The sequence below is a fragment of the Gopherus evgoodei genome, chromosome 1 (assembly GCF_007399415.2).
Source record: "Gopherus evgoodei ecotype Sinaloan lineage chromosome 1, rGopEvg1_v1.p, whole genome shotgun sequence".
Classification (NCBI taxonomy): Eukaryota; Metazoa; Chordata; order Testudines; family Testudinidae; genus Gopherus; species Gopherus evgoodei.
The window spans coordinates 214,964,718-214,977,339 of record NC_044322.1 but is presented as its reverse complement, the minus strand read 5'-3'; the positions used below and the strand labels follow the sequence as shown (position 1 = coordinate 214,977,339).

Below are 12,622 nucleotides of genomic sequence, written 5' to 3'. Positions count from 1 at the left end.
GACCAAGCCAGTCAGCTTCGGGTGGGGAGTGCAGCAGGGGTGTCCCCTCTAGGGCCAGCTGTATGCTCTGGCAGTCGAGCCCTTCCTCTGTCTCCTCTGCAGGAGGTTGACAGGGTTGGTGCTTCAAGAGCCAGAGCTGTGGCTGGTCCTGTCGGTGTACACCGACGATGTGCTTCTCATGGTCCAGGACCCGGGTGACTTGGTATGGGTGGAGGCTTGCTAGGCTGTGTACTCGGTGGCCTCCTCCACCCAGGTCAACTGGGTCAAGAGCTCTGGCCTGGTGATTGGGGACGGGTGCAGGCGGGCTCCCTCCCACCCGTGATTCAGGTCATCCGGTGGAGCATGGACCCGTGCTCCATCTCGGCATTTACCTTTCTGCCACGCATCCGTCTTCACCGGAGAACTGGCAAGGTTTGCAGGGCAGGGTGGTGGAGCGGCTCTGGAAATGGACAAGACTCCTCTGGAGCCTTTCCCTTCAAGGGAGGGCACTGGTGCTCAATCAACTGGTCCTGTCCATGCTCTGGTACTGGCTCAACACCCTGGTCCCGGCCCTGGGCTTCCTGGCCGACCTCCGGAAGGTGGTTCTGGAGTTCTTTTGGCCAGGACTGCATTGGGACCCTGCAGGCGTCCTCCACCTGCCCCTGGAGGAGGAAGGACAGGGCCTGAAGTGCCTGCATGCTCAGGTCCACGTCTTCCACCCCCAGGCACTGCAGAGGCTTCTTTATGGTGCAGGTAGTCCAGTGTGGAGAGCACTGGCGCACACCTTCCTGCACCACTTCCGAGGGCTCCGATACGACCGGCAGCTCCTTTATCTTGATCTGAGAAGTCTTCCAGGAGACCTCTCCGGGCTGCCGGTCTTCTACCAGGACCTCCTCCGGACCTGGAAGCTGTTCTATGCCACCATGTCCGTGGCGGCCACCGGGGGGGGGCAGATCTCCTCGCAGAGCTCCTGCTACACAATCCCCAGCTCTGTGTGCAGGTGACGGAGTCCCCCACGGTGTGCCAGAGGCTGGTCTTGGCAGAAGTCACCAGGGTCGGAGACCTTCTGGATTACGACCGGGGAGACTGGCTGGATACCCTGACGCTCGCTCGGCATATGGGGCTCTCCAGACCTTGTACTCCCCGGCGCGTACTACAGGAGGTGGAGGCAGCTTTGCTGCCCGCTGCTCGGGCCTACCTCGACTGGGTCCTGCGAGAGGGCATGCCCCACCCACCCTCCACCCCGGGCCCTCCAGACCTTTTCATTGGGCCCCTGCCCCGTGGACCCAACCAGCTGCCCCGCCCCTTCTCCGCAAGCTGGCTGCACGATCTGCAGCTGATCCACTTCCAAACCACGCCAAGGAAACATCTCTACAAGCTCGTGCGCCACACTCTTCACTTCCTCACCCTCATGTCCTGCCCCAACACAAAGTGGCAGGACCTCCTGCCACCTCTGGAGGGTGAGGAGCCCCGGTGAGCCAGCCTATACTCTATCCTGGTCCCAAGACCCGCCAGGGATATCAGTTGGCTGCTCTTTCATGGAGTCGTGAGCACGGACATTGTAGAACTGATAAATGAAATAGTTTTTAATTGTTCACTTTATTCATGTAACTTCTGTTCACCATTCACTACACTTGCCTACACTGTAACTTCTGTTCACTGTTTGCCATCCACTACACTTGTCTATATTGTAACTTCTGTTCACTGTTTGCCATATTGTAATTCAAACCCCATTTTAAAACAGTCACTCCATTTTGTAAAAGCTTCCTCCTACCTTCATGTTTGCAAACCCTGCTGTAATCTTTAGTTTAGTTTAGATGTGCGACTGAGGTAGGTATGGAGGATGGAATCAACCTCCAGCCCCAGCCTGTCCTGAAGAAATAAAGTTCATCGCCCCTCCCCCCGGCTGAAGATGCAGACAAGAGCCCTAACAAAGTAAGAAGAGTCCACCCTAAAAAAGAAAAGGTACAATAGAAGGAAGATCAAAGCCAGATCCCAGGCTGAAAGTCACGCCTGCAATTGACGGGTGATCAATCCCCAAACCCAGAGGCAGCGTGACACAGCAAGACCTATAGACTCTGGATTCAAACTAAAGCCTACAAAAAGGATGGGTGAGATGGGAGACTTTGGAGGGTAACATTCTGCTGCCAACATGGAAAGACATCAGTGCGTGGCCAACGGAGACCCAGGTCGTCCTTGTGCCCGGCTTTCCTGGCCAGTTAGCCACCACATGCTACGAACCCAAGCTGCAAAATCAAGCCATGAACTTAAGCTATCTTCAGGACTGGTAACTATGCAGCAGCTGCAGAACATCTGATGGAGGTGTCTGTGTGTAGTTATTAGGTATAATGTGTGTGTATAAGGATTAAGATATTAGTTATTGGTCATAAATCAGATTATCATAATAAATGTGGCATCTTTGTCTTGCCCCCTGAAAAGATCCTGTGTAGTTTTGTCTGTACAAAAGCATGTATTTGGCGCGGTTTACCCCTGTCCCAGACACCTGCCCCTTCTGCGGCGCGAGGGAGACCCTGGCGCACATTTACTTAGAGTGCGCCAGGTTGCAGCCCCTATACCGGCTCCTCACCAATATACTGTTACGTTTCTGGCTGCACTTTTCCCCTCACCTCCTTCTCTATGCACTCTCTATCCGTGGCCCCACAAAGTCACGAGACCTCCTGGTCAGCCTCCTCCTAGCCCTGGCTAAAATGGCCATCTACACACCAGGGAGAGGCAGTTGGCCAATGGAGACTCCTGTGACTGTGGGGCTTGTTTCCGATCCTCTGTCCGTTCACACATCTGGGCAGAGTTCCTCTGGGCAGCGTCCACTGGCTCCCTTGACGCCTTCGAGGAGCAGTGGGCACTGTCTGGGGTTCTCTGCTCGGTGTCCCCATCAGGCTCCCTTCTTATGACCCTTTGACCGCACTCCTGTCCCTGTTCTTTTATTAGTTGTTCCCTGAAATCAGTTGGGTTTTTGAGGTCCTGTAGATCCTCTCCTTAGGCTGGGGGGGATCCTTTAGCAGCGGGCAGGCTTACTCCCGCCCAGTTCCCAGAAACCCAATAGGTACACTAGGGAATAAGGCTGGAAGATCTGAATTGAGTTGAATTGTTTGTTAATAAGCAAGGCCCAAAAAAGGCCCAAAAAAGGGAAATGTTATGTGCTGTATGTCACGCTATGTGCATTTTTTGAGAAGCTGAGACGGAGGCCATAGACATTACACCACCTAACCCTCTTTTTTTGTTTTTTGTTTTTACAGGTGAAGCTACAGCTGGAAGGGAAAACAAACGAGAAGTATCTAGTCTTTGTAGCCATACAATATAAAGCTCAGGTGGTTGCTGGAATAAACTACTTCATTAAGGTCAGTAATCAACAAAATCCCCAACTTCTTCCCTCATTGCTTAAGTTTTCTAGTTGAAGAAGAATGTAGGTATACTTCTGAGTGCCTTAAAGCAAGATGTTCAAATAGTGAGCAAACATTGCAGGAAAAGGTCCCAGTATGACTTTTAATCAAGGTAGGGACTATCTCTCATCTGCTTCTGCAGTGCCCAGCCAGTACCTGTTGGGTGCTTTTTGCTACAAAAATAGAAAAGATAAACAACTTGTTTTGTGAATTTCATTTAAATCTTATCTCAGTATTTATAAAGCCTGTGTCACACTCGTTCAGCAGTGTATTGTAAAATTTTAGGATTGCCAAGAGGGCAATCTCCATTCAAGACTCTCCAACTGCTTTCTCAACTGTCATCCTCAGAGCTGGCCTTAGCTGCTGTTTGAGCAGGCTGGCAAAATAATGGCTTTTCCTTCCTGCCATCTCTGTATCCTGAGAGGAAATAGAATCCTATTCACCATAATCAGCCCACTAGGCACAGGGTCGTCCTGGGGATTTTGAGGAGTGTTACTGAGAGGTACACACCTCAAACTCCTCTGAGCAATTTTAAATACAATACAGCTTGTGTGTGTGTTTGGGAGGGGTAGGTCTTATGTCCCCACAACCTTCTGCTCCAGAAGTACAGTCCAGCCCCTTGTTCCTTTGATCCACTTATGTTTTCCAAGGTTCTTTCTTAAGGGACATGGCTAGAAACTCTTTTTTCTGATCTCCTGTGGCAATGAATTCAGTCACTTATGGCCATCTGTTAGGAATGTTCTGCCTCCTGCAACTGAAATTTCCCAGTGGATTGCCAGTGAGAGCAGCTGTCTGAGGGACATGAATAGAGAAGATTTCTAAGGTAGGTGAGCATTGCAGCCTCTAACTTGTATGTGCTTAGTTAGCCACTGGAGTTCGCAAACCCTGAGTTAGGTGTTCAGGCTCTGTGCACAATGGATGGGGAAAGTTTGGAGCCTAAGAACAGAACCCACAGAAGCATGCACGCTGAATGAGGAGATGCTTAAGCTAGCCAATAGGAAATACTGATGAGAATGGTGTCTGTCCTGAGTGCTTCCCCTCAAAAGAATTGTGGTATCTAACTCCAGTTTGAAGTTAGACACTGCGATGGGATCCCCAGAGTACAACCTGGAACTGGGGTATCACTGTGCCCTCTTAACTCTCTAGCCTGGGCTGTCTCTTACAATGCTTTGGTACTGATAAGCAGCAAACCCCTCCAGGCACTGTTATCACTCAGCACATGGAGCCCCACACCCAGCTAAATTGCATGAATGCTCCCTGAGCCAGTCACAAATCAACAGAGAAATCACCAGCAAATCTCCCAAGCCCCCATCCTTGCAGCCTGGAACTATACCATCTTTTCCTGGTCAGAAACTTGATCAGTGTAAGTTTATTATCCAGTTTGCCCCTCCTTCGATGTGGAGAGGACACACGCTAGCCTTTGTAAACTGAGCTGAGATTTCCCACGCACTTCAAGCAAAACACACTGCTTTAGGTAAAATATAAATCAGATTTATTAACTACAGAAAGGTAGATTTTAACTGATTATAAGTGTCAGGCATAAAAAGTTAGAGATAGTTACCAAAGAAAATAAAAGGTAATCACACAGTCTAAATCTTTTATTAGACTAGGCAGTATTTTTTGGACCAAGCAGTTTTCTCAACAAAGTTAAGTTCTTAATACACAAGCTTCCCCTTTAAGCCTGGGACTAGTCTTCTCAGTTCAAGGCTTTGTCTTTCAAGTGTTCTTGTTGCTTCCGGCATAGGTGGAGGGAGGATAAAGGCCAAAGTATGATGCCACTGTCCTCTATTGTGTCTCCTCAGTCTTTGTGCCTGGAAGACACTAGACTAGGCATGCCTGGTGGGCCTACCTGAGTCACAGGATTGACTGTTGTGGTCTTGTGCAACTGAGTCATAGCATTGAGCAGTCCCCAATGTGCGGTGCTTGTGCAACTGTCATTGAATTGTAAATCCCTTGTATACGATTCCCCTGCTGGTCAATGGCAGGTGGTGATCATTCAACACCTGCCCGGATGTTGTTAATCTCCATTGTTGTGGTCCCTGGAAAACTAGCATTGGGTGACTTCCAAACTCACAACTATTTCATTAACAACCATACAGCAAAATCTTATAACCTCATACACACTAATGATATACATATTTTAACAGAACAATGGGTTTCAGCAGATCATGACCTTTCATATGATATCCTGAATAGCATGCTGTGTATGAAATATATCATAATTCTATGACAGAGGTAAATATGGGTGTTCCAGGGTGCTACTTTGAGGTACAGAATGACACAGGCTCCTGTCTCTGCTTAGGAGTCGCAGCCTAGAAAAGGCAGAAGTGTTCAGTAAATATTTGTTTTCCGTATTTGGAGGAAAACAGATATAATCTCTACCTAATGGTGATGATAACAATCTTTCTATTCCACTAATATCTCTGGAGGGTGTTAAATAGAAGCTACTTAAGTTAGGCATTTTCAAATTAGCAGTACCAGATAATGTGCATCCAAGAGTTTTAAAAGAGCTGGCTGAGGAGTTCACTGGTCTGTTAATGTTGATTTTTCAATAAGTCTTAGAGCACTGGAAGAAAGCTCAAATGCCAATTTTTAAAATTGATAAATGGGATGACCTGGATAATTAGACCTGTCAGTCTGACATTGATCTTAGGATACATAAACAGGTAAATCTCAAGTAGGAGTAGAGAGGCTATTTTGTCTCTATACTTGTCAGTGGTGTGACCCCTGTTGGAATTCTGTGTCAAGTTCTGGTACCCAGAATTCAAGAAGGATGTTGATAAATTGGAGAGGGTTGAGAGAAGAGTCAGGAAAATGATTAAAGGATTAGAAAACATGCCTCACAGTCAGACTCGGAGCTCAGTCTATTCAGCTTAGCGAAGAGTAAGTTAAAGGTTATTTTCATTACTTTCTGTAAATACCTGCATGGGGGAAAAACATTTAATAATGGGCTCTTTGGTCTAGCACAGAAATGTATAACACGATCCAATGGCTGAGAGTTGAATCTAGACAAATTGAGACGAAATAAGAAGTATATTTTTAATGGTGAGAGTAATTAACCAATGGAACAATTTACCAAGGGTCATGATTGATTTCTCCGGAGCTTAACATTTTTAGATCAAGATGGGATGTTTTGCTGAAAGATCTACTCTAGGAATTATTTTGGGGGAGTTCTATGGCCTGGGTTTTACAGGAGGTCAGACCAGATAATCATAATTGTCCCTTCTGGCCTTAGAATCTATAAATCTATGAAAAAGCCTTCTTCTGGCAACAGGTGCCTGAGCTGTTTCTTGCAAGAGAAGGGGTGGCGCAAGTCTGACTTCCCACAAAAAAGCCAGAGGGGAAAGGAGGAGCAGGCTGACTTCCTTACATCCTTTACCCCAGTGGTTAGGGTACTTGCTTGGGAGGTAGAAGACTGGTTCAATTTCCCTCCTTTGCCAGGTGGGGAGAAGGGAGTTAAAGATGGTCTCTGCCTCTCAGGCATGTGCCCTAGTTACTGAACTACAGAGTCACTCACTCTCTGTTTGGGCCAGTGCATATTTAATTAGTTACAAGTGGAACAGCTTCAATAGGAGACTCAGAGAGCGCCTCTGCCTCAGATTATCCTATAACCCAGTGGTTAGAATACTCCTCTGACAGGTAGAAGACCCATGACCAACTCCCTTTGTCTTGTCATGTAGAAGAGGGAATTGAACAGGGTCTCACATGGCCCAGGTGACACCACTGGGCTAAACATCATAAGGGAGGTTGTTCTCCTCCATGTTTTGTGGTGTCAGGTGTGCTCTGAGCACACCTACTGGATCAGGCCCTGCAGGTAAGCTAGGCAGGACAAAGCCTACTGTAAGAATCCTGCAGGGGGTTAAGTGTGAGTTAGATGTCTAGGCACCTGCTTGAGACACTAGTGATGTGCCCAGTGGCAGAAACTTAGGCAATTAGGGGACTTCTACAGCAAAAATTTAGGTGTTGAGGGAATGTAGGCAGCTCCAGAGTTACGTGGCAGCTGAGCGCAGATTTTGTGAATATCAGTGGTGCTTAAATGTTGGGTGGTTCCATAAAAGAGAGACTTAGAAAAACAGGATTTTTTTTACAACAGGAGACAACTTGCAGGGGATGGGATTTGAATTTGTGTTTCTTATCTCCTAGCTGAGTGACTCCATTGCCTGCTGCTTAGGGCAATCTCTTTGTTTCTGGCCCACTGATTATTTCTACCCAGTGGAACAGCTTCAATAAGCAAGACAGAGAAACCTCCTCTTGAATACCTCATAGCCCACTGGTCAGAGCACTCTCCTGAGAAACAGGAGACACCAGATCAACTCCCTTCTGCACATCAAACAAGGATGATATTAAACCCAGGTCTTCCATATCCCATCTGAGTACCCCCAGCCACTTTGACTAAAAGTTATAAGGTGGAACAGAACCATATCTCCCTCTAGACATTTTGTAAATCCCTTCCCCACCCCGCCACTCCAAAATCAAAAAATCAATTTGGAAATATTGAAACAGTTTGTCAGCATTTCCAAAAAATATTTTTTGACTTGAGAGATTTGAAACTGCATTTTTTGGTGAATAAAATATTTGTCTGCAAAATCTTCACCCAGCCCCTATGAGAATGTTGGCTTACTTCACCCCAGCATTCAGCTTTCTTTGCTCCCCACTCCAGTGTCTTTGCATACAGCTCTGACCTTCCTAGGGCAAAAAGGGTTAACTCTTTCACAGCCAGTCTAGGCCTGGGATCTGAGTGAAGTCAAGGATCCTTTGCCTTAGAAAAACTGATTGAAAACTTTGGGGTTTAACTATCAGATTTTTTGTAAAGCAAACTCTCATTGACTTCACTCAGATCCCCAAGGTTACGTGCAAAAGCAGAAGATGAAGGGGTTGAGTGGGAAGGACAATTTTCAGGTAGGAAGAATATGACCTAAATTTAGCCCAGGCATAAATAGGTGCAACTCCTGGAGAAACCAATGGAAGTGACATCTTCTTATGGCAGGATTGAATTTGGCCTGCTGAGTGCAAGGATAAAATTTCTATTTCTGCTAATCATGAGGAACACCCTAATTTGGACACACAAGCCCATTTCTGCTCTCATATGTGATATGAGACATGACAGTCTCTACAGACCAGGTTTAGGGTATTGAATGGTACCGTGTGTGATTTAATTTTTATTTTGTAGCTATTCATAGGTTCAGCACTCCATCTCCCCAAACATCCTTTCATTAGACTCTGCTTAGTCCGTGGCTGTTCTATTCTCTTTGTCTTTCAGGTCTCTGTCAGCAACAGCACTGATGAGTGTGTACACTTGAGGGTGTTCCAAAGCCTTCCTCATGAGAACAAGGGGCCCAGTCTTACCAGCTATGAGACTGGCAAAACCAAAGCTGATCCACTGAACTATTTTTAATGAGATGCTCGAGACGGGCTCTTCTGTTGCTCTTTCTGCAGGCTTCCAGCTCATACTGCCAGCGCCAATACATGGATGAAAATAAAATGAATCTGATTTTGAAAACTAAGTTTGTGTTTCTCTGTTGCATGTTGTCACTGAGTGTGGGGGAGTCGGGCCCTGCACCCCCAGCTTCCAGCGATTCACCATGGCTCTCAGCCAGCCAGTAAAGCAGAAGGTTTATTTAGACGACAGGAACACAGTCCAAGACAGGTTTTGCAGGCACAGACAACAGGCTCCTCCCCAATTAGGTCCATCTTGGGGTCCCAGGAGCATCACAGCCCCCTTGGGGGGTCAGAGCCCTGTCTGTGCTTCCCTCCATTCCCCAGCCTTCTCCTGAAAAAACTCTCACTCCCCAGCATCTCCTCCCCCCCCCAGCCCTTGTTCAGCTTCCCGGGCAGAGGTGTCACCTGGCCTCTAACCCCCTCCTGGTTTCTCACGTTACATGCTCAGGCATCTTCCCTCAAGGCCAGTCTCCCATCCCCCAATGCAGACCATCCTCCCAGGCCAACACCCCCCACTCAGCATTCACAGACAACAGAAGGAACAGTCCCAGTTTGTCACACGTGTAACAGAAGGTCTGTCTTGATTCCAGCAGTAAATAACTGCTGCTAACTTATGACAGGCCCCCAAGGAAACGTACTGGATCTACCCAAATACAAATGGTTCAGCACTGAATTTCCCCCAAAATGCTTCCATTAGAATCTGCTTAGTCCATGAGCTTGACTGTCACATTTCTCCTGATTTGCTGCTTTTTGCTAATATTACTACTCATTTAGAGAACTAGAATAATTCTTCTGCCAACTCCACCTCAAGTAAATCTTTCACAAGAAAGACACCACCACCCAGGGCCGGTGCAACCACTAGGCAAACTAGGTGGTCGCCTAGGGTGCCAAGTGATTGGGGGCTCCAAAAAGCGGTGCCCTGGCTTGTCAGGGAGGAGACGCCTTTTGGAGGCACCAGGGAGCCAGAGCATTGGCTTGCGGGGGCAGCGAACCCCAGTCATGGAGGAGCCGGCACAGCGCAAGGGGGCAGCAGTCCTGCAAAGGCGGCGGTGCCGCCAGTGGGAAGCAACCCCGCTCTGCCCTGGCTGCTGCCCAGCACACCCCCTGGGGGCTCATGCAGGTTGCAGTGGATGCATGCAGGCACCGGCCCCTGGCTCCTCCCTCACTGTGCTCGGGCTCTGCAGCTCCCGGGCATGTGAGCCACCGCTGCCGCAGGGGCGTGGAGACCTGAGCCTGCTCTGGGAGGAGCAGCATCGGCTCACACTTCTGGGAGCTGCAGATCCCAGCGGGGGCTGGGGAATGCATGGGGGCCACCGCCGCATCCATCTGCTGCAGGCGGGGGAGGTCGGGGGCATGGCTGCTCCCCCCTAGTGGTGCTGCCGTCTTTGCAGGACTGCTGGCCCTCTCCGCCGCACCGGCTCCTCCACGGCTGGGGCTTGCTGCTGCTGCAAGTGGGACGCTCTGGCTCTCTGGTGCCTCTGGAAGGTGGCTCCTCCCTGCCAAGCTGCTGCAGCAGCCCAAGCCCAGGAAAGCCAGTGAGTGGACTCAGGTCGGGGGCCCCCAGAGTGGGGAGGGCTTGCAGGGGGGCTGTGCACCCTCCAGGGGAGGTCAGGGGGCAGGAAGGGAGAAACCTGGTCTGGGGAGCAGCCCTTGGGCACGGCTGGCTCCTGGAGTCTATACAGGCTCGTTGGGATTTGCCCCCCAATGAACCAATGTGTAGGGGCGGGGGTTGCAAAGTGGAAATTTCGGCTAGGGCACAAAATATCCTTGCACTGGCTCTGCCAACACCCACAACTACCACATCCCCACTGACAGTCACAAGAAAAAAAGTCATCTGAGTGGACACCCGACAGTGGAGAAAAACACATACTGGATCATTACATCAGTTGCTTCAGGAAAAAAAATCAACTGTGAAATCCTCAGACATGAATTACCTCAGGGTGGCCAAACTTACTGAGCTTCCAAGCCACATACAATAATTTTCAACCCCACAGGAGGCACCTGCCAGAGCCCAGTGTTTCAGCCCTGCTCCTGCTGAAGCCCCAGGACCACCCCCTCTCCCCTGCTGCAAGGCAGAGGTCCCAAGCTCCCTGCCCAGTCTGGTAGGAGGAGAAGGGAAGGCACCTGGGAGGCTCTGCGAGCTGTACTTTAACAGTGAAAGAGCCACATGTGACTCACAAGCCACAGTTTGGCCACCCCTGCATTACATCCACTGCAGTCTCTGTACTACCCAGGGGACAGTCCCTGAAATCCAACCACCAGATAATGATCAAACCAGTAGACAAAGGGGGCACTATCGTAGTCCCTAATCATAACTGTCAACAAGATCAACAGAGAAGTCTCCGACACCACCTACTATAAAGAACTAATAAAAGACCCCACACCATAACTCACAATGGAACTTAAAGAAACTATCAGCTCTTTCCCCAAATAACTCTTTTAACAAATAATGGGGGGTGGGGTGGGGGTAGGGGGAGGTATAAGGACACACAGGGACAGAGGCAAATGTGCCTGACTGAATGGGAAAGGTTCAGAGTCAGTCAAGGTCTGTGTGGGGGAAGGTTCCCCAACTCCCCCTCCCACAAATAAACTATTCCATACTTCTCCTAACCACACCTAAAAGCCCTCCAGGTTCACTCCCAGGCTCCTTCCCTCTCTCTCTCAGCTCATCCATTACCGCTGACTCCCCCCAAGCCTTTGCACTGCTTCTGAGGAGTGTGGGAAATATGTTTCTGTAGTTTAAATGAATTACTTAAAGTTCTGTATTAATATGCTTAGTAAGGATTCTATTTGTCAAAAAGAATTCCTGAATCTTTTTATTTGTCTGTATTGTTACAGACATACTCATTGACAGGTATTTTGAAATAAACTACCAAAATAATTGAAACTGTTATGATTATATTGTGATATTTTGACAAATAATATATGCAGAATTATAAAATATTGTGAGCAGAATTTTTAATTTTCTGGCACAGACTAATCCCAGGAGTATACTAGACTAAGCTACTATATCACCTCTAGGCGAACACTTTTCATAAAGTGATCACTCCATATCTGATCTTTCAAAACTCGTTCTCAGAGGAAACCTGCACAACACCTTATAATGTTGCTAGAAGCTAAAGACTGTGGATTTAATAGGGATGTTAAATTCATGGCTTGTTACAACGATTTGTAACAGTACCTGTCTGCTAACTCTTAATGACCTACTTCAAACTCCTTTTACATAACAGTTTAACCTTTATTGTCCACTTCATTTCAAATGGCCCCCTAACATGCATTACCTTTATGCTTAATAATAACAGTCCCAACTTGTATTTAGATTAGACACTCTGATTTTTTTCTTTCCCTTGACTGATTAGCTTGAAAGCTTGTAACATCCATCAACAGAAGTTGGTCCATTAAAAGATATGACTTCATCTACTTTGTCTCTCTCATATCCTGGGGCAACATGGCTACAACAAGGCTGTAAACATAAATTAGAAGTTGATAGTGTCTCTTTTAACATGCAAGCTCAAAATGCCCAACTGCAATTGTGGGAATTGTTGCTGTAGTGTAAATTTCCCATTTGCGGGATGGAAAATTCTCTCAGTCAGGGCAGTAAACACATTATATTGTGTCCCCAAGCAAACACGCCTGCAGCTTATGTGGATGTGCAAATTGATACGCAGAGTGACATCAATATGTAAATGGCACTGAGGTATTTATGATCTCCCTAATGCTTCCAGGGATCCCACCACCACCTACATGCTGTCTTATATCCTAAGCAGTTGTCTATTTCAAGACCCCTAGCCCTAGATCTGGAA

The 12,622-nt window shown here is 47.9% G+C and overlaps 1 protein-coding gene across 5 annotated transcripts in view; it reads left to right on the top strand.

Moving 5' to 3' along the window:
- CCDC58 (coiled-coil domain containing 58) overlaps positions 1-8,884 on the top strand; it is a 66,974-nt gene extending 58,090 nt beyond the window's left edge. For 3 of the 5 annotated variants that reach the window (XM_030535168.1, XM_030535157.1, XM_030535147.1), the window contains 2 exons: positions 3,237-3,338; positions 8,641-8,884. In XM_030535168.1, the coding sequence (XP_030391028.1) occupies positions 3,237-3,338; positions 8,641-8,775 (237 nt within the window). In that variant the 3' untranslated portion in view covers positions 8,776-8,884. Of the gene's footprint in view, positions 1-3,236; positions 3,339-4,114; positions 4,204-8,640 lie in introns of those variants that run through there. The other 2 variants (XR_003996720.1, XM_030535139.1) reach the window with 2 other exon arrangements.
- The last annotated feature ends 3,738 nt before the right edge of the window (positions 8,885-12,622 follow it).